Source organism: Mastomys coucha, unplaced genomic scaffold (assembly GCF_008632895.1).
Source record: "Mastomys coucha isolate ucsf_1 unplaced genomic scaffold, UCSF_Mcou_1 pScaffold5, whole genome shotgun sequence".
NCBI lineage: Eukaryota > Metazoa > Chordata > Mammalia > Rodentia > Muridae > Mastomys > Mastomys coucha.
The window spans coordinates 21,707,591-21,730,262 of NW_022196911.1; the positions used below are offsets into that span (position 1 = coordinate 21,707,591).

At 38.8% G+C, this 22,672-nt stretch overlaps 1 protein-coding gene across 1 annotated transcript in view; it reads left to right on the forward strand.

Annotated features, from left to right (window-relative positions):
- Positions 1 to 22,672, forward strand: part of LOC116078221 (zinc finger protein 54-like) — a 60,240-nt gene that overhangs the window by 25,105 nt on the left and 12,463 nt on the right. Inside the window, exons 6-7 of the mRNA XM_031353269.1 lie at positions 11,690 to 11,815; positions 14,849 to 14,937. Of these exons, the coding sequence (XP_031209129.1) occupies positions 11,690 to 11,815; positions 14,849 to 14,907 (185 nt within the window). The 3' untranslated portion in view covers positions 14,908 to 14,937. The remainder of the gene's footprint in view (positions 1 to 11,689; positions 11,816 to 14,848; positions 14,938 to 22,672) is intronic.

A 22,672-nucleotide genomic window follows, 5' to 3' on the forward strand; every position in this document is an offset into this window, starting at 1 on the left:
CCCCCCCCCCCCCCCCGTTAACCAACTCATCCACTCCTGCTTCCTTGCCTTGGCATTCCCCTACATTGGAGCATAGAGGCCTCACAGGACCAAGGGCCTCTCCTCCCACTGATGACCAACTAGACCATCCTCTGCTACATATGCAGCTGGACCTATGAGTTCTACCATGTGTACTCTATGCAACCAGTGCTCTTAACCACTGAGTTTTCTCTCCCACCCCTGGGAAAAGCTATAACAAAAATATTTATCTTATTTAACATCTAACCATTCATAATAATGCCAGGTAAGAGGTGTCTATCTTTAATTGTAGCACTTAGAAGACACAGCCAATCAGATCACTGTGAGTCTGGGTTCATCCTGGTCTACATTGTAAGTTCTAGGACTGCCAGGATTACATAGACCCTGTCTCAAAAAAGTAAAAAAAATAAAAAAAAAATAAAAAAAAATAAAAATGGTAAATAAGAACAACATATAATAATATAAGCAATTGGCAAAGACATGAAATTAAAGTGTACATCACAAAGTTCATAGTTCTGAGAAACCATGTTAAAGTACATCTTATATAATCTCCATGTCTCTTTGGAAGTTACATTGCCCATAAATATTTTGAATTTGACAAATGCTTTACAAAATAGTGCTAAAATTGCAGTGATCAAAGAAAATTCATCATGAAAGAAAATGCTCTAATTCTCATCTTTCACTCACTTTCTAAGTCTTCATAATAGAGTTAATCCTTACAAATATCAAGAAAGAGACAAACTGTACTGAGATAGGCTGTGTATATGATATAATTGGAATGCGACATACAGCTTAGAAATACCTCAAAGGCTAAGGATGTGATGATGTACACCCTTCATCGCAGTGCTCTGTACACAGAGGTAGGTGCATCTGTGTGAGTTCACATATCTTGGATAGTGAATTGGTACTGTAGGGTACATGGTTCAGGGGTAAGACCATGATGTCATTTCTTTGCCATCAGCTACAGTAGACCTTGCAATGCTATAAAAGCTAGCCAGTTGGGAGAGTTTCCTGGTAAGTTCAAGATTGTTCTCTATCTATCTTAAAACCAACGTGTTTGGTGTCATCAATAACACCATGTGCTTAAGATGGCCATGCAAGAGAACTGACAATAACCTGTTTTGTTTAGGATGCCTCTGTGGCCTCCATGAGGAGTAAGTCCTAAGCAGATACAAATATTTGGTACAGAGAGCTCCATTTAACAGCCCTGGCATATGGGAGTAGCATTATTTAACTATGTGTGATACCGCTGCTCAATGGCCTTAAAATTATATTTCCAATATAACCTGAAAAATAGTGGGCTTTCGTGTGGCTTCTTCATAAAGCCTTACTTTGGATAGCCTACCCACTCTTCTTTCTTCCTGTCCTCATCTTGAGTTAAACACATATTACACATTGTCCAATGCCCCCATTCTTTTATAGCACATGTATTCTGCTATCCCCCTTTATTACATTTTTTACACGGGATACAAAACAATAGGTTTCCATGTAGCTCATTCATGGACATCTCATTTGAGTGGAGTTTTAGCAGCTCTCTTTCTTCCTCATCACTCCACTACAAGTTTGAATCATGCACCCAGCATTCCCACTCTTTTTTCATATCACCTATATTCTAATATCCACCCTCTCTTCCTGGATCTCTCTACTGTAGGTGCATTTCTAGCATCTTGGTATCTACATGTAGTCTCACTAGAACACACAAAAGTTTGAAGCTAAGATGCACATGAGTGGTAATGTGATGCTTGACTGCCGGGGCTAGGTGGCAGCCAGCACTCATCATAATTTCCAGTAACCTACTTTTACTTCCAGATCCCTCAGTTTCATTTTATTGACACCTGAGTAATAGACCTTTGTACATAAGTATCACAGTTTCATTTGTGCATGTGTCAGTTGAGAGACATGTTAGTTGATTCCATTGCCTAGGTACTGTGAATAAAGGTACAATAAACATGATGGGCAAGTGCTCTTTGGGAAAGATGGAGAGTCCCTGGAGATCATGCTCCGGAGTGGCTGTTATGCATCAGCTTCTACTGAGACTAAACCTTCTAATTTGGAGGAAGTTCCTTAAAATATAGGATATTAAAGCAGAGGTAAATAAACAGTTGTTCTTAGGGGAGATGATACATTCTATCCTACAAAGAATCACCAGGTGCTCAAGGCGATATAGATGACTTAATAGCATCAGGAAGTCCCAGAAACTGGCAAAATTCACCAGTGCCCTCCTGCCTCAAGCATATATAATCGGTATGGACTCTGACACTATCAGACAAAATGAGCTTCCCAGAACATATTCAGACTAGCCATGAAGCAGATACCAGTCAAGTTGCCTGAATCAGACAAGACAGGTCAAGCTGCCTGAAGGATGTAGTGAGTGGCTTCAAAGACAAACCTCCCCACCTCAAGCTGTGCAGTGGTCCCCAGGTTTGCAGCTTCATTAGCCACCACCCTTACAGGGTGAAGCAACTTTTATTCAGTCCTTTGTTTTTCTGTCAGCAGCTACTCACTCACACTCTTGTAAGTCACCCAAGTATACTCACTGGTCCACTGGCATTTAGAGATGACTCTGGTTAAGAGCACCGCCTGCTCTTTCAAAAAACTCACTTTGAGTTCTCAGTACCCTCACATGGGCACTCAGTCTGTAACCTCAACTCCAGGGCATCCAGTGACTTCTCCTGGCCTCTGTGAGCACCAAGAACACACATAGTTCACCAACATACATGCAGATGAAACATCAATAAAAAAGAAACCACTTTGGTGTACCAAGTTGAATTCTGTTGGTTCCCAACATTGATTTGTCATTGGTTCCTTCTCTGGGATAAGTATATGTTTATCATTGTTTCCATAGGAGTAGTGCCATATGTTAGTTCTGTACTGTGACACCCAGATTTATTTATATTATTTATTTATTTATTTATTTGAGAATATATACACTGATTTTCAAAGTTGATTTTCTAGTTCTCACTTCCCCAGCAGTATTTGGCCTCCTTCCCCCATGTTTATGCCAAGAGTAGTTAACATTACTACTCATGATGATAGACACTGTAGTTAGGGCAGCATGTTAGCTTAAAGGAATCCTTGTCTGAATTTCACTGTTAATTTTACAAACTTTTTTGTTTTTGTTTGGGTTTCTTGTCATATTTTATTTTTGTTCTGCTTTTTTTTGTATTGTAAAATTTTAAAATAATAGTTTAACTATAACATGCTTCACTTCCCTTTCCTACTACCAAATTCTCACATATTTTCTCCCCCAAATTCATGGCTTGTCATTTCATTGTTATTGTATGCATACTATGTATGCATGTATAATTTATATATAATTGATATATATTCCTAAATCTAACCTCTTCTGTCTATATCATGGTACTTGTGTATATGTTTCCAATGCTGACCATTTGGTTTTGGATAACTAGTTGGTATGCTCATCCCTGAAGGAGACTTGCTCCCAGCATTGTGCAGTTGCCTGTAGTACACTCTGTAGGGATTGAGGCCTTGTGGGCTTTTCCTCATTCACTTTCTGATATCCTTAGTTGTGCTTGTTCAGCTCTTGTTTGGACAGTCATGTTTTTGAGATTTTATGGATAAGCTAGCTCCTAGCATTACTAGGAGAAACAACCTCACAACAAACTCCTTGATCCTTTGCCTCTTGAATATTAATAGCCCATCTTCAAAATTATTCCTTGAGCCTTAGGCGCATGAGTGTTTTGTAGATGTATTCATTATGTGTGGGCTCAACAACTCTACATTTTGGAGTTGTAGATTTTTTTTGTAGTGGTCTCTCTGGTTGAATGAGAAGTTTCCTTACTGATGAAAGAAGACTACGTTTATTTGTGGGTACAAAAAATATTTGAATTTTATTAGGAACTAATCCGAATTAGTAAATTGGTAGTGGTTGGTTCTCCAAGATTCATAACTTCACCAGCAGTGAGAAGTTAGCTAGGTTTCCAGTACCAGTCATAGTTTCCCTGTTGTTACAAGTATCTTAAGTCCAATTAGAGAGCTGTTGGTTTTCACCAAGGTGAGCTTGCCATTACTGAACCTCTAGAGTTGTCCTGACAAGATGACCATCGATGTGGTTCATAGGCATTATAGCTGGGTAGGACTGTGAGAGTCTTCCTTAGGAGCCATGCATGCTTCTTCTGGTATCATAGAAGCTAATTCTCTGAGAAGAGTTTGCTTTATTTTGAGATAGGGTCTGTCTGTATTCCTAGCTGGCCTAGATTCTATATGTAGACCAGGCTGGCCTTGAACACAGACTTCCCCTGTTTCTGCCTCATGAGTTCTAGATTTGAAGGCTTACATGACCTTGCCCAATGAAACATAACTTTTTCTGATTACTTGGTATGTTTGTTTGTAGAGACAGGATGTAACTTTGGCTGACCTGGAACTCACAGAGATCTGACTGCCTGTCTCCTGAGTCCTTGGGATTAAAGGCTTACACCACCACTGCCCAGCTTTTCATGTCTTGACAGTTCCCCAAGATAAAGGCACAACCCACTTGATAGAAATGAGTTAACAAGTGAGATCTTATTTCTACTCACATCAAATACTTCTGTTGCACAAAATTACTAACTTGAAATAGATGAGGTTCCAGGTGCATATAACACACCAAATGTATACAGCATGAAGTAAATGATATAAACAAGATGATAAGTTGTAATGTGACTTAAGCAATTATAAAATACAACCCTGAAATTAACCCCACAATTAGATCGACAGGATTCTACTGCAAAGAAGAACTAACTGCAAAGCTACTGAACATTTAATACTTCTTGAAACACAAAAAACAAGACTTCCTTACTCTAACTATTCCTTGACATTAAACCAACTAATAATCCTGGCATGGTGGAATGTCTCCCTCATTGACAAGCATACCAATTAGTTATCAAAGAAACAAACAAAAATCCCACCAGATACTGGTACAACCAAATATGTGTGTGTGTGTGTGTGTGTGTGTGTAATCAAACATATATATGTATGTATACACACACACGCACACACACTCAATTGGTCATTTCAAAGAAATTTGAGCTGAGTGTGGTAGCATATACCTTTAAACACAGGATTACACAGAAAAACCCTCTCTACATTCAATAAATGAATGAATGAGTCCCTGCCCAACACACTTTCTATTTCACACTCGTGTATATACACACAGAATGTGTGTGTGCATATGTATGGGCACATCTAATGCTGCCCACTCTCACCTCCTACCTCTCCACTATCCTGGTCCACAATACCAACAGTCACTCTACTGTGTTCATATCTATTCATATTGCCTGGGACCCACTGAGATGAACCAGAGCCATTCATGAGACTGCTGGAGCCTGATGTGCTCAGCACAGGATAACAACTAAAGGCAGTGATTCTTCTCCTACAATCTATCCATAGCCAACCTCTGAGAGGTAAAGTGAACTGTTGTTCCCTTTCCTAGACTGGCTGTGGTCTTGTGTGAGGCCAGTGCAGGTAAAGACAGCTGCTATTGGTTATTGGTTACAATAGTTGTATGGAGTCTAGAGAATGGCACGCCTTAACCCTTCCCCTCTTTCCCTTATTTCCTAACCACCTCTTCTTCCTTGGTGTTCCCAGAGCTAAAGCTGGGATGGTGTAACTGACTTTTTTAGGCCTGGGACCACATACTTCACTTGTGTTCTGCATCTAGGACAGCCAAGAGTCTGCATTCACCACTCCATTTTTTAAAAAGAAGGAGAAAGGAACATTTTCTGTTTTCTCTCAGAGCACCTTTGCATGAGTCACAGAAGACTTAAATGGCAAGACTCCCATCTAGTGGGGAAAGGAGTACAGTGCGGGATGAATTCACCCCCAGGATGTTAGCAAAGGCCTGACCACTGACTTCTTGAGACCTAGTTCTTTTCAAAATCCAAGTTCTTTAAACATCTCTCCCCAAGTCAAAATTTCAGAATTTTGTTTTGGCTTTTTAATGTTTGTGTGTTGGGGATGGGACTCTTGCTTCTGAATTTAGCCTATTATTGTTTGGTATGAAATATGTAAGTCGGAGAGGTTGGTAGTCCAGTGGAGATGTTAGGCTGTTTGTCTTTTTAATAATTCAATTTACATCCCAAATCAGTTCATCCGGTCTCTCGCAGCTTTCCACCTCCCCGCTCCCATTTTCTTCTGAGAAGGGCGATTCCCACCACACTTGTATTCTCCGCCAGACCCCAAGCCCCCGCCCCAAGCCCAGCAAATAAGCCACTGCAGGACTAAGCACATCCTCTCTGACTAAGGTCGGACAAGGCGGCTGGGTTAGGGGAAAGAGTCCACAGGCACTCAACTAATTCAAGGACAGCTCCTGCTCCAGTTTGGGGGAGTGGGGAATGTCGTTTATCTAAGGGTTTAGAACCCCGGGTGGGGCTCAGATATCGGGGTGCAGCGTCCTACTAAAACAGCTGTGGTCTGGGCTCACAGCAAGAGCTTGTGAAGGCTGTGCAGAGCCTGGGGCAGCCTGACAGCTGGAGCTGTGTGGAAGGCAGCTTGGGAGGGCCTGGCTTCTGAGGAGGCGTAGTTGCTCACCCGGAAACAGATTTGGAGATACGGAAGCATGTTGGGAGGATATTCGACTTTGGGGAATGTGTAGGGGAGTGAGTGGGAGGAGTCAGAAGAAAGACGTGGGTGGAAGCTGGGACGCTTAATTACTGAGGCTAGAGAAGTTTTACCCAGAGCCAAATTCAGAAATCGCTTCGACAGGTTTCCCCCGAAAACGCGGGCTCGCACCGTGGGTAATCGTGTGGTGCAAACCTGGGGTCGGCTTAGGTGAAGCTAAAATTCCTGGCAGCCGCGGGTACCGCGAGGCATCCTGGGAGAGTCAGCAAACAGCAGCGCAGCTAGGACCGCAGCCAGGCTACCAGAGCTGTGGCGCTAGGAAACTGGCAGAAGCTGAGCGGTTTCTCTACTGTTCATAAGGAAGCTGGCTCTGAAACTACTGTGGATGTCTTCCTTTGTGGATGAATTTTAGCTCATATAAAGTGGAGTAATACTGTTTGTTTGTTTGTTTTTGATCTTTTGATTACCAAAATGTTCTTATTAGAATAATCTTAAAAGAATATCAGTTCTCTTTGTTGAGGTGAAGCGAACCAAGCTCTTGGAATTTACATTCATCCACGCTAACTCCCCTGTTATACCAGGGTATATACTTAGTGACTTGGCATCCCTATAGAACTCTTAGATACTAGTCATGTCTGAAAAGCACATGAGGCAATGTACCAGGTTTTAGATTTTATATATTTTTCTGTTTTCTGTGTGCTCTGGATATACGCATTCTGGGTTTGGTGACATGCACCTATCTTGATCAAGGACTTTTTATCTAACGGACTATTTACCATTTACTAATACTCTTTACTTTGTATTTTAATACTTTTGACTTTTCTGTCACTATTATAGTTGTCACTAGCCATCTTTACTGAACTCCATATTCATGGCATTTAAAAAAGTCCTTCTTTCTCAGTTTTTTTAATCTTTAAATATGAAATCTTTTGTAGAAAATATGTTTTAATATCTACTGCCATTTTTCTTTTTTGAGTAGTGTAGTCTGTTTACATGTTTAGTATATGGAATATTGACTGAAAGAAATTCATTTGTTATTGTGTAGGAACTTGTGTGTGGACACTTTGACTGGATAGAATTGGAATCTATATTATATATCTTTTATATCTTATGAACCACACTGCAGAGCCTTTTAACATATGCACATTTCCCTTCCAGCAGATGTTGAGCAAAATAAATAAGCAGAATATACTTATTTATTGGTTATATTATTATTTGTTCACTTTGCAAGGTTTTTAATAGATTCTGGATTTTTGTTCATTATTCTATACTGTACCATATATATGTACATATATATATTTACATATGAAATAGAGAGATACTATAAACACATATAGTAAATATATCTGCTGGATAGGCTATCTCTTCATACTTTTTTAAAGATTTGTTTATTTCATGTATGTGAGTACACAGTCACTGTCTTCAGACACACCAGAAGAGGGTGTCAGATCACATTGCAGATGGTTGTGAGCCACCATGTGGTTGTGGTTGCTGGGAATTGAACTCAGGACCTCTGGAAGAGCAGGTGGTGCTCTTAACCCCTGAGCCATCTCTCCAGCCCCATCTCTTCATACTTTTAATTTTACTATTTCCCTGGATTTTAAAATTGTACATAGTATACTCTGTCAGTCAGTTCTTATATCAAGTGTTGCCTATATCTATTACTCTACAGTATTCACTGTTTCAGATTACACATGAAAGTCTGTGATTCCTTGTATGGTAGGAGACTTGGACCCATGTTCATATTTCATATGCCCATAGATACTTTTCCCAGTACCATTGTTTGAAGAGGCTGTCTGGTCTGCAACACATGTTTGTGGTGTTTTAGTTGCAGTCACATAGTCATTGCTCTTGGGCAGGTTCTGGATTTGCTGCTCTACCGCACTGGGATGATCTGGAATCACACTGAGATAGCATGAGCATCGTAACATTTCCCTGAGGTTATTGTGTACCTAGGGAATTTTGTGAAGTATACTGACAACAGTTGACAGCAGTGTCATGGAGTTTGAACTGGTCCTATAAACCACTTCCAGAATTCCCAATATTATGTCCCATAATATTGTGAATTATCTTTTCATTTTCTAGTTGGTCTTCTTCAGTTCCTTCCACTATTCAAAGTTTTCATTATACAGACCTTTCATAAGCTTGGTTAGTTCACTCGTGGATTTTAATTTTTTTGTTTGTTTCTTTGTTCATTTTTTTTCTCCCTCTCTCCCTTTACTAATTTCTGTTTTCTGTTCTATTCTTGTTGAAATGTCTCTAAGAGAGTAGCAGTTGCTTGGAACCATTGAATCATCTCTCTAGCACCCTATTAATTTTTATTATATGAGTAACAATGATACAAAATGATGTAAAGCCATTCCTGTCCAGGTTTTTTATTGTAGTTTTTGTTTTTATTTAAATGATCAAAAATCTTGACTTTATATGGACATTTACTATTTCTTAATAAGTTTTTCTTTTACTACTCTTGTATGTTTGTGTGGATTCCTAAACATAAAATTACAGCCTACTCAGTCTGTATGTTTTCAGGGATGAACATTTGCTATTGTATAATGCATATGATGTACTCTATTTTTTAATCTTTTTTATTGGATATTTTCTTTATTTACATTTCAGATGTTGCCCCCTTTCCCATTAATTCCCGCTCCCAGAAGTCCCCTATCCCTTCCCCTCTCCCCCTGCATCTATGAGGGTGTTCCCCCGCCCACCCACTCCTGCCTCCCTACTCCCAAATTCCCCTACACTGGGGTATCAAGCCTTCACCGGACCAAGAGCTTCTCCTCCCATTGATGTCCAAAAAGGCCATCCTCTCCTACAGAGGCGGCTGGAGCCAAGGATCCCTCCATGTGTACTCCTTGGTTGGTGGTTTAGTCTCTGGGAGCTCTAGTAAGTCAGGTTGGTTGATATTATTGTTCTTTCTGTGGGATTGCAAACCCCTTCAGCTCCTTCAGTCCTTTTTCTAACTCCTCCATTGGAGACCCTATTGGGGACCCCATGCTCAGTCCAATGGTTGGCTGTGAGCACCTGCCTCTGTATTTGTCAGGCTCTGGCAGAGCCTCTCAGGAGACAGCTATATCAGGCTCCTGTCAGCCAACATTTGCTGGCATCCACAATAGTGTCTGGGTTTGGTGATTGAATATGGGAAGGATTCCCAGGTGGACAGTCTCTGGGTTGTCCTTCCTTCAGTCTCTGTTCCATACTTTGTCTCTGCAACTCCTTGCATGGCTATTTTGTTCCCCTTCTAAGAAGGATCAAAGTATCCACACTTTGGTCTTCCTTTATCTTAGGTTTCTTGTGGTTTGTGGATTGTATTTTGCCTATTCCAAGCTTCTGGGCTAATATCCACTTATCAGTGATTATACAACATGTGTGTTCTTTTGTGGGTTACCTCACTCAGGATGATATTCTCAAATTCCATCCATTTCCCTAAGAATTTCATGAGTTCATTGTTTTTAATAGCGCTGTAGTATTCCATTGTGTAAATATACCACATTTTCTGTATCAATTCCATTGTCGAAGGACATCTGGATTAGTTCCAGCTTCTGATTATTACAAATAAGGCTGCTATCAACATAGTGGAGCATGTGTCCATGTTATATGTTGGAGAATCTTTTGGGTATATGCCCCAGAGTGGTATAGCTGGGTCCTCAAGTAGTACTATGTCCAATTTTCTGAGGAACTGCCAGACTGATTTCCAGCATCATTGTACCAGCTTGAAATGCCACCACCAGAGGAGGAGTGTTTCTCTTTCTCCACATCCCCACCAGCATCTGCTGTCACCTGAGTATTTGAGCTTAGCCATTTTCACTGGTGTGAGGTAGAATCTCAGGGTTGTTTTGATTTGCATTTCCCTAATGACTAAGGATGTTGAACATTTCTTTAGGTGCTTCACAGCTATTCGGTATTCCTCAGCTGAGAATTCTTTGTTTAGCTCTGTACCCCAATTTTAATAGGGTTATTTTGTTCTCTGGAGTCTAACTTCTTGAGTTCTTTGTATATATTGGATATTAGCCCTGTATTGGATGTAGGATTGGTAAAGATCTTTTCCCAATCTGTTGGTTGCCATTTTGTCCTATTAAAAGCGTCCTTGGCCTTACAGAAGCTTTGCAATTTAATGAGGTCCCATGTACTGTTCTTAAGGAAGACTGTTTCTCCAGCTCTCAGAATTCCTTAATGTTTGTGTAGGGTTGAGACCTTGTGAGTTTTCTCCCTGCCACATTAGCACGTGTCTTGCTGTTGTCTTTGTTCAGCTCCTATTTGGGCAGCCATGTTTGTAAGATTTCATGCATGTATAAGTTGTGTTGCTTATATGTCATTTAGATTGATGATCACAACTGCATTTTGACTGATAGTCGTTTTCTGTAATAATCTCCCTCCTTTGGAAGCTTGCATGTTGCCTTCTAGTGCCATGAAAGTTAGTCCCCAGGAAGGACACTTTACGATCAAATTCATCTGAATGTCTCTGGGTTCTGTATCTGTAGTTCATGACTTCTTCAACAATAAAGACTCACCTTCTACCTCTAAGGCAACCATAGGCAACAACAACAGCTTATAATGTATTGGGAGTCTCTTGGACACCCTATAACCAACAGCCTTCTCATGTCTGCTGCTGGTTTTGTTAGAAAATCTATGCTCTTGTGGGGAATTTATCAGCCCTGATGCAAAGTTTTCATTTACACTTTAAATGTATATATATGCTCAAATATATATGTATGATAGGTCTTTTGATGGATGAGTAATAGTGTTATTTCTTATGACTGTTTCAGACATCTTTTTTTAATTAATTTATTTATTATGTGTAAGTACACTGTAGCTGTCTTCAGACACAGCAGAAGAGGGCATCAGATCCCATTACAGGTGGTTGTGAGCCACCATGTGCTTGCTTGGGATTTGAACTCAGGACCTCTGGAAGAGAAGTCAGTGCTCTTAACCACTGAGTCACCTCTCCAGCCCCAGACATCTTTACTGTTATTATTGTACTGTTCTTCTGAGTTCATATGCACCCCTTATCAACAATTAAATCCATGTCCTCTTCTAGATCAGTTGTTATTTTTCTCTCTATAATTCCCCAATATCTCACCATAGTCTGTTTTTACTTTTCTGGTTACTCCAGGTTTTGAACTCACATCTGAAGATTTGGAGCTAGGACCTTCCTATGAGAGAGAACATGCAATGCCTGTCATTCTGAGTCTTGGTTACTCCACTCAGTGTGATCATTTCTATGTCCATCCATTTACTGGTAAAATTCATTTCCATTTTTTTACAGCTCAATAAATAATATTCCATAGTGTGTATGTACCTCATTTTCATTATCTGTTTGTTAGTGGCAGGACATTTAGGAAGTTCCCATTTTGTGGCTATTATGAATATAGCCGTAATGAACATGTGTTAGCAAATATCTGGAGTAGGATGTTGAGTCCTTTGAGCATATGCTAAGGAGTAGAACAGCTGTGTCATGTGCTAGATTTATTTAACTTGAGGATTTGTTTATTTGATTAAGGATTCTCTATAGTGATATCCAGAGTGGCTAGATTTTTTGTTCATGTTTTTGTTCCCCAATCCTTTTGTTTTTCTGGTTGTTTCTGGTTGGATTATTGGTATTCTTCTTCCTTCTCTGTAAGTATTAGTGTTTTCTTGTCTTGCCCAGAGATGAAATTCTCTTGTATTTATCTATTTTTCGCATGAAGTTTATTAGTTCATATATTGTCATAGATAATTCCTCTGATTCTCCTGTGTGCATTTTTGTTGTTGTTTTTGTTTTATCGAGATAGGTTTCTCTGTATGGCCTTGGCTGTCCTCTTTGTACCAGGCTGGTCTCGAACTCAGAAATCCGCCTGCCTCTGCCTCCCAAGTACTGGGATTAAAGGCATGCACCACCACTACCTAGCTCTCCTGTGTCCATTTTGCCTCTAATTTATTATGTACTGTACTACTTTAGTGATGTGAATTGTCTTAATTTGTGATTGTGTTCAAATGGATTTATGTCTCCAACAGTTTAAAGAGATTATATTTCTTGGTGCAACAATTGTTGAGAGTGATTTTTCTCTCCAAGTTTCAAATGTGGTTCCATGGGATCATTGACAGGACACCTGGTAGTATTCTGCTGTTTGGATCTTTTTATGTAGATTAAAAGTGTTCTTTAACAGCTTTTAGTATTATTACTTTTTTTTTTTTTGACCCTTTGATGTAAAAGGGTGGTAAGTCATCTATTCATTGTTTCTGAAAAAGAAACTCAAAGAAGAGAAACAAAAAATGGCTGATTCTTCAGTTATCAAGTTCCAGGTCAGTGGTAATATTCTCTTTTTTTTTTCTTCTAGAAATGCTATATTTTCAGACATTAAAATCCTTTAATTTTCCATTCCTGATAATTTTTTAACTTAATGATAAAGCATGTTGGAAACAAAATCTCACACTGAAACTAACTAGACCCAAAGACTAAACAACTGAGTATAGAGTAGTCATTGGGAACATAAACTCTGGAGTCCCACATTTCATTTTTATGTTTTCACTATCAAATATATTTTTATGAATTTATCTAAAATAAAAAACAATCCTGTGACAGTATTAGAACTAGAAAAGGAGATGGCTTTATACTTTTTCATAACTGGTTTTAATTACCTGCATTCAATCCTACCTTAACCCCTGATTTTTAACCTTTCTTGTTCTTCTTTTTCCATGTTCTGCTGTGCCCATATGTACATTGTATCCATATAGATATATTGGCTAGATACTGCATATGATGGAAAAAGTAGTTTCTTTTTTCTGACACTGTATGACCTCCCTTGATATTACACATTCTAAATCTATCCATTTTTCTGAAAATTATTACATTTTTCTTTCCACCTGAATAGATTTCCATTTTATATGCATACCATTTTCATTATACATTCATGTATTGATAATTAATATGATTCCAATAAATTGCTCTGGTGAATAAAGTATCAGAAATATCCTTAGGGTGTAAATATGCTTAGAATGGGATGTGGAGTTCTCTGAGTATGCTCCCAGGAGTGAAATTTCAGGATCATACATTTTCTTTAATTTTGAATATTCTTCAAACTGATTTCAACTTGCATATGTTAATTTGCGCACACACACACACACACACACACACACACAGTGAATAAAAGTTCCTTTATCTCATCATCCTCTCTATTATTTGTTGTCAGATTGGTTGATGGCAGCCATTTTTCCTGGAGTGAAACAGTATTTCCAAGTAGTTTTAATTTGTGTACTCTCTCTTATAGCATTTTAGGGATCTTGAAGACTTTCTCCAATATTTATCGGCTATTTCTCTTCTTTTAAACTTTTATTGCATTATGATGAGAAAAGTTACATGATTTCAATTTATTTGAATTTGTTAACATTTAAAAACATATTTTAATTAAATAGAATTGAATCACATTCTTGTTTCCCTTTTGTACCACCGCTCCTCCCAGAGACCCCCCCCTTCAATACCTACAATATCTTTTTTGTCATATTCCTTAAAATTTATAAAATATTATAACAATAAAAATAAGTATTATAAAAGTTGTTTGATATAAAACAACAACCAATTTAACAGTCTTATGTAGATGCTCGTCTACAGCAATAGTGAAAATACATTTTTCTTATTGGCTATTTCTATTTCTATCTTTTCAAGGTGTCTATTCAGTTCATTTCCTCATGTGTTGATTGGCAGTTTTATTCCTTGGTGTTTAATTTCTGTAACTCTTAGTGAATTCCAGATATGAGCCCCCTACCCAGAGTGTTGCTGGTGCAGATTCTCTCCCATTCTATGGGTGTCTGTGTGCACTCCTGATTATTTCCTTTGATGAACAGAAACTTTATATTCCTGCTGTCCCATTTGTTGATACTTGGGGTTAGTTCCTGTGCTGTTGGTATTCTTTCTATTCCATAAGTTCTCTCTTATCCCAGTATTTTCATGGATATTCCCTGTGTTTTCTAAGTTTCTGGTTTTAAATAAGGTATTTGATCAATTTTGAATAGATTTTTGTGTAAGTTGAAAGATAAGAATCTAATTTCATTTTTCTGCTGGATCCAGTTTTGCCAGCATCATTTGCTGAAGAGGCCAAATTTTGTAATGTATCTTTTTGCCTCCTTTATATTAAGTAAGCATAACTATATGGTTTTCTTTCTGTGTCCTCTGCCCTATTCTGTTATCCTCCATTCTATTTTTATGCCCATGGCAGGCTGTCCTTATAACTCAAGTTCTATTATGTAATACCATAAATCCACACTTATAAAATTTTCTCCATTCTATCCTTCTCAGACACCAGTCAAGCTGCCTGGACCAGAGAACACAAGGCAAGCTTCTGGAGGAGGTATTGAGTGGCTTGAAAGACACACCTCCCAACTCAGGTGAGCTACATAGAACTGTAGTGATTCCCTAATTTTCAGCTTCTTTAGCCATCACCCTTACAAGGTGATACAACTGTCATTCATTCCATTGTACTTGTTAGTAACACCTTATCCACATACTTGTAAGTCACCCCGATTATACTTACTGGTCCACTGGGCTTTAAAGATGACCCAGTAGTTAGTGTTCTGTCTGTTCTTTCAGAAGCCTCACCTTTGAACTCAAGACCCTCAAATAGGTACTCAATCTATAACCTCAACTCCAGGGCATACAGTAACCTCTTCCAGCCTATCAGAGAACCAGGAACACAAGTGGCACACAGGTATACATACAGACAAAATATCCCTAAAAAATAAGCCACATTGTTTCACTAAGTGTGACGTTGTTGTTCCCCAAACATTTATCTGTCACTGGTTCATTATCTTGGATAAGTAAATGTTTGTCTTTGTTTCCACAGGAACAGTGTCACATATCAATGCTGTAATTGGGTCATACAAGTTTTCTTGATTTTATCTCACATTAGAGAGTTCATGTTGTTAAGATTATAAGACGTAGCTTCTGGCATTACTGGTTTTGATGGCTGTTCTTAGATGTTGACTTGACTACATCTGGAAGGAACTATAATCCATAAATGAAGGGCATACCTTTGAGAGATTATTTTTTTCTTGTTTTGAACTGGGTGATTTCACTTCTAGTCCAGACTGTGGAGGCAGAAAGACACATGCATTTGATCCAGATCTAGTAGATAAAGGAAGATATAACTTTATTTTGGCCAAATCTGCCAGAAACCTATATAAGCACATGGAAAGAGGAAGCTCTTGCTATTGCTAGCTTGACTTTGTCTTGCTTGCACAGCCATTCCTTCCATGGTTTTGGATCCTACTTCTTTGGGATTCCAGCATATACTGAAGACCAGTGGAGACATCTAGTCCTGTGGACTGAGTAACTACTGATTTTTCATTTATTTTGGCCATAGCCAGCCATTGTTGAATTTGCTAAATTTTACGGCGCCTTGCTGCCCGGATGGCAGCAATAACGACGAACATACTTAGACTTCTTCTCTCAACGGTTTACTCAGGAAATTTCTTTTGTGTTACAGCTCTCCTAGGTACCCAGGTGATACAGCTCTTTAAGGTACCTAGGTATTACAGCTCTCCTAGGTTCTTAAGTGTCACAGCTCTTCTTGATGGCACGGCTCTTCTTGTTGTCTCTGCTCTTCTTGGCTCTTCTTGATGTTTCTTCTTCTTCTTCTTCTTCTTCTTCTTCTTCTTCTTCTTCTTCTTCTTCTTCTTCTTCTTCTTCTTCTTCTTGCTTCTCCTTCTCCTTCTCCTCCTCCTCCTCCTCTTCCTCCTCCTCTTCCTCCTCCTCCTCCTCCTCCTCCTTCTTCTTCTTCTTCTTCCTAGGTGCTGCAGGTCTGCTTGCTTCTGTGGAGTGGCGTGGAATGGCTAGAGAGAGCTCCTTATATACCCGAGCCTGAGCTGCCAAGTCCTCCTGGATTGGTTCTCTGGCAGACCCTCATTAGCATATACCTGCTCGGGAGAGGCGCATGCTACAGTGTATCAGGAACCGGCACCATCTTGGATTTTATCATCCAAGCGGCTGCCTACACTAAATTGTAGTAGGGAATTTTCTGTAAGCATGTGTTTTTCTTCCCAGGCCCAACCTCCCTGGAATAATAGAGTCTGAGACTCATATATATTTACAAAATCCTAGGCCAAGTAGCTAGGCATTTTTTCTGACAGGTTTATAGTTCAATAATCCTATTATTCTATTAAGCTCTGCCTTAACTTAGTATTTAGTTACATGCAACCTTCTTCTTGCATGTCTGAGTCCTAATCCTCCCACACTTGGCTCTATCCTAGATCCTTTCTGCCTACCAGAAGTCCCACCTTCTGTTCAACCCTTTCCTATATGCCATAGTTTTTGTTTTGTTTTGTTTTTGTTTTTGTTTTTGTTTGGTTGGTTGGTTGCAAATGATGCAACTATACAGTCAGTACACTGGAGATTTTCTCTACAATTTCACCTTTTAGTCCAATAAAAGGCTCTTTCTCTTATGTCTATAAACTATATACAGTGATAACTGATATGAAAAAAATCATTAAAACTATAAGGTAAGATTTATATTCACACTGTCCAGTCCATATGTATTTGGTAACTTAGGAGAAAGTATTATATTATCAATTCTATCTTGGCGAATTTAGAGTTTTGTACCTAAATAATTTTCTACTATAACTTGCATTACTAACCTAAAAACATCTATTTAAATCTTACACAACTTAAATTTATATATGACACTGTAACTCTATAGTCATCAGAGAGTTGAAAAGGAATAAGCATTACCAGAGAATGTAGGACATGAAGGCAAGCAGCTTCCAAAATGGTAGCAATGACAGAGAAAGTTGGCTGCCTGAACAGTCCCTTCCAAATTTCTCTTAAAATTGTAGTATCTATCTTCAGCCTCTGACCCAGAATATCTCACAGACCATTTTGTAAAACAGGAATTATGAAGGACTGCTTATCTTGTCTTGGCAAAGCTTGGCAGTCAGCTTCCTTGTATCTTCTTTGTCAGATTGGACAGCATTTTGCTTGCAGTTGAAGCAATGGCGTTTTCCCCCCAGTGGCACTTTACTAATTTGAAACTCTCAAAGGAGGTTCTTTGATATTCATCTTCTTTGAAATCAAATGGAGATGCTTCAGGAGCTGACATGTCTCATTGCAAACAAGCCTTAAATTAGTAAAAACATTGTTAAATGCCAGTTTCTGTAGGCATAATTTTTTTCCAATTTACTTTACTAAGCATTCAGCCTCTCCTCTAGCCCACGACTCACAAGAGGTAGTAGAAGAGAAAAGTTATTAGGACACAGGGGAAGTGAGTAGTCCTGTTTAGAAAAAGTTTTTTGGGGATGGGTCCAATTTTTGTTGTCAGTATATCAGCAGTTCAGTCCAGTAGGACACACCAAATACAAATCAGCAGCTGCAGTCCAATTATGTCAGCAGACACAACATATGAACCAGCAAGGGCAGTTCAGTCCAGAAGAAATCACCAGACTCACCAACTGGCCCAAGGCCCTGGAATCATCAAGAAGCCACAGGAAGCTCATGAGAAGTTCTTTTAGCAAGTTTGTCTCAATGGTGTCACAAGTGACACTTTGCAGTGCAATGTAAGGCAAACCAATACATGCGTGTGGATAGCAAGGAATAGTGAGATAGAGCAAAGCAAACCAATATTCTAGCTCCCATTGTCTGTAGGGTCATATTTATATTCCTTCAACACACATCCTTTCATGTGTCTGCTATAGCAAAACATCCTTCCACTTATGTCTGCTTCAGCAAAACATTTTTTTCACATGTTTGCTTTAGCAAAACACCTTTTCATCTGTGTGCCACAATAAAACATCACTTGACATAACTGACTTTCCAAAGAAACCATAAGTTTCCACTTCAAGTTTCTGTACATCTCTGAGATTTTTGAAGCCCATCTGTTTAGCTATATCATATCTGAATACCCAAATATTGCTTGCTTGTAGCTATTTACTATCTGTTTAACCTAGGAAACATATTTCTGTGATACATTAAACTAGTATCCAGCATGACCATGAGTTTGATTGACTATTAACTTGTATTACTTACTTATCTTTACCAGCTTGTAAAAACAGCTTTTAAAAAGAATAGAACCATACATTACATTTTTATGAATTAGATAGAAACAATAACTCAACTAAAAGTTTAAAGTACTTATACACACTATATTGAACCAAAATATAAACTCAGTATTGTATCAATATATAAGGATCTATACAACTGTAAGATTTTTGCCTTATTAATGTTCTTTGTTCTAAAAGTAAATTCAATAATCTACCCCTCTGTTCTATTATTCCAATATCCCCCTTTTTTCTTTTCATCTCTTTTCACCCTCTATTTTCCCCCTCACACTAGATAGGAAAAAAGAAAGGATAGAAGGAATAAAGAGACAGAAGAAAAATATCCTATTTTGTTTCCTCCATGACTGTATTAGTCAGGGTTCTCTAGAGTCGTAGAATATATGGTAGTCTCTATGTAGTAAAGGAATTTATTGATGACTTACAGTCTTCAGTCCAACTCCCAACAATGGTCAGCAGCAGCTGTGAATGGAAGTCCAAGGATCTAGCAGTTGCTCAGTCCCACAAGGCAAGCAGGTGAAGCAGAGCAAGCCTTCCTTCTTCCAATATCCTTATATAGGTTTCCAGCAAAAGGTGTGGCCCAGATTAAAGATGTGTGCTACCAGGCCTTTAATCCCAGATGACTTTGAACTCATAGATCTTCCTATCTTAATCTTCTGGGATTCATAGCCACTATGCCTCAAGATCTCCATGCCAAGATTCAGGTCAGAAATTTGCATCTCTCAGCCTCCAGATTAGGGCCACAGGTGAGCCTTCTAATTCTGGATTGTAGTTCATTTCAGATATAGTCAAGTTGACAACCAGGAATAGCCACTACAATGACTAAGACTATAACTATTTGTAACCATCTCCCTTAAATGACGAACATCCATTGCCACACACACTCATCTACTCCAGTCAAATCCTAAATATCGGGGGTAAAAGCCTAATTAGGATTAGAGGCAATAAGGATCCAAAAGGAGTTCTGTGCCTCCTGGATATTCAGACAGTCGCTGGTATCTCCTAACTCAGACATGTTCCAGATTAGTCTTTCCAATCGTCAACATGCCCTCATATTTAGGCATAAAGGTACCCCAAGAAATGATTCATAAATGGCTAAGATTGGGCATTGTTTCCTGGCCAGCACAACGTTTCCAACCTATACTAGTTTAATACCAAGCTGTCCATAGCTTGGAATTTCTCTCAAGGAATCTGCCTTGCCAGAGCTAGCAACAGAAGTCAAGCACATTCCTTAGGGCAATAGATAGTTCACAATAGTTAGAAATGTTTTACATACTAGAGAGTAATGAAGGGCTTCCACTCAAGGACATTAGCTTCTAGTGTTAGGTCAGAACCTCCTAGTCCTTGCCTCCAGCAGGATCCAGAGAATTAGCATAGGAATACCAAATCAGCCCCAACTTCTGCCCGCTTCAAAACTAGATATGTGATCTTGGTCAGTAAGATCACTGACCTTGATGTGACTGTCACCTGCCTATGTGACTCTTGTCATCTGCCCTGCTTGCTGTATGCTATTTAAGCCTGAATTTCACCTTGTACAAATACATTCAGATTCACCACACCCTTGCTTCGAGTCTGTTTGTCATTTGCTGACTTATTACCCACCTGACCAGAATTCTCATCCCGTGGAAATTGGGGTTCCCGTAACGAACCCGGTCTGCAGCAATCCATCATTGGTAGAGAGATCAAAAACCATCCACCCTACCTCTTGGGAATGGGTATAGTTCTCTTAAATTTGCTTCCTCCTGATTTGGGATGTCACTTTCCATTTTGGGGGTGGCCATTAACATTGGGAAAATGGTTAGTCTTAAAAGCTAATTGTAACAGTTGTTGTTTATATGCTGTGAAGATGAATGCTTAAATGAAGTCCTGATTGGAACAGTTTAAAAGGCTGTTCCAGGTGAGCTAACTGCTTTGAAATTGTCCTGAAAGCATGTTCTCATGAAACAGCATTGAAGCAGTCTGAGGTAGGAACATGCAGGGATGCAGGGTGCTGAAACAGTATGCCTCAGCATTTCAGCATCCCCAAGGGTGAATCTTGTTAGGGTTGCTTTTTTGGTTGTTTTTTTTTTTTCTGTTAATATATAAGCTTTTAGAGATAATACACATTTCTGTATTAATAATTTAGTAGTCCTCAATATATTTTAACTCAGTATGTTGCATCTTTATGGGCTTCCATTCTAATTCGCAAAGCCTTTGTGGATTTTTTTTTTTTTTTAAACTGGAACCTTCCTTTCTGTTGTTGTAGTTTCTGGATTGGATTCTTCTGAAGCTTTTTTTGCTCTGATTTAAAAAATCTTCTGACCTCTGTTTTATGGCTTCTCATCTAGTACCTAATTTCTCAATTCTTTCTATTTCCAAATGTGCCTTATTTTGATCTTTCTTTAGAAGGATATATAAAATTGCAATTATTACTGAAAAATTATTATTTTATGCTGATAAGTATAGCAAAATTATATATAATCCAGATGCCCCGTGACATTGTGTCATTTCCCATTTTTAACATAGAAAACATTATTTCTTTTAATTTTTAATTGTATTCTGAAGGACTTTAATATCAGTTTGAAACTACTTATATATAATGTTTTATACTTGGTCTCTATCCTCTTTAGTTTTTTTTTTAAACTTAACACTTTACCAGTTTAGAAGACTGGGGCTTTTTAGTCCCATTGCAGCTTTAGAAAAAGGCTCCTTTTATCCTTCCGTGTGTCTGTAGGCTCCTCAGACCCACAAGTGTCTGTCTATACAGATTACCTCCATCCCCTTGATTTCATTCAGTAGGCTGCCTGTGCCATTTTGGGCGAGAGCAGCTTTTGCCCTGACTTCTATTGGCTTGGGTCTCAGTGTACTCCTCTTACATGGACTGAATTGTGCTGTGGCCTTCCCATGGCACCCTCTAAAAGAAATTTAGTTTCCTGCTCCAGTTCCCCATTCTACCCACTACTTACAGGCCTCTACCCAAGTGTTCAGAAGCTCAACAGGGACTTAGGAGCTGCCGCTGGCTCCAGGGAGTATTTGCTCTCCATTTTCTTAGGTTACAGAGCCAAGTGTGGATGCTAAATTACTGCTACTGCAATTTTTTTTTTTTTTGCCTCTGGGTATAAAAGTTTGACCTAGTTTCAAAGTTAGGGCCTTTACGTGAGATTTTTCTCACCTTAGCTTAGATTCTATGCTCCACATATAGTACACCATTTGTAGTAGGGAGATTTCTGTAAGGGTCTGTTTTTTTCTCCCAGCCCCAAGCTCCCAGAAAAAAATGACTCTGTGACTCAAATATATTTACAAAGATCTAGGCCTTATAGCTAGGCATGTACCCCAACTTGTTTATAACTTAATAATCCTATTATTCTATTTTAAATTCTGCCACATGGCTGTTTACCTGGTCTTTAGTAACATGTGGCCATTTTCCTCTATGTCTGGGGCCCAGTCCTCATGCACTTGGCTCTATCCAAGAATCCTTTTTGCCTACTAGAAGTTCCACCTTCTATCCTTCCCTTTACAATAGGTCATATGTTTTTTATTGACAAATGAAGCAACCATACAGTACACAGGAGATTTTCTTTGCAGAAAACTGAAAAAAAAAAAAAATTCAGAGGGCAGTCACTCCAGTCCAAATCAGCAAAGACAGCCTGATGATCAGAGCTGAAGGGGCAGAGTTAACCACCGTGGACACGTATTGGTCTGAGGAGACTACAGAATAAAATTGTAACCTGTAAGACATTCCAATAAGTCATATACACACACATAGATAGATAGATAGATAGATAGATAGATAGATAGATAGATAGATAGATAGATAGACAGACAGACAGATAGATACTTAGATGACTCACTCTCTAAGTTCTATTTCACTAAAGAACTCCTGACTAATACACTAGGACATACAATCTTATAGCAAACTGCCTGATCATCTGGCTCTTAAAATCTTTCTATTCATTCTTTACATATATTACTTGAGCCTTAGAAGCAGGAATTTTTGTTGTTGTTGTTTGTTTGTCCTTTTAGTCATACCATTTGGCCTAGGCTCCAAAACTCTGCATGTTGATTAGTTGTGTTTTGTTTTTTGTTTTTTTTTTTTTTA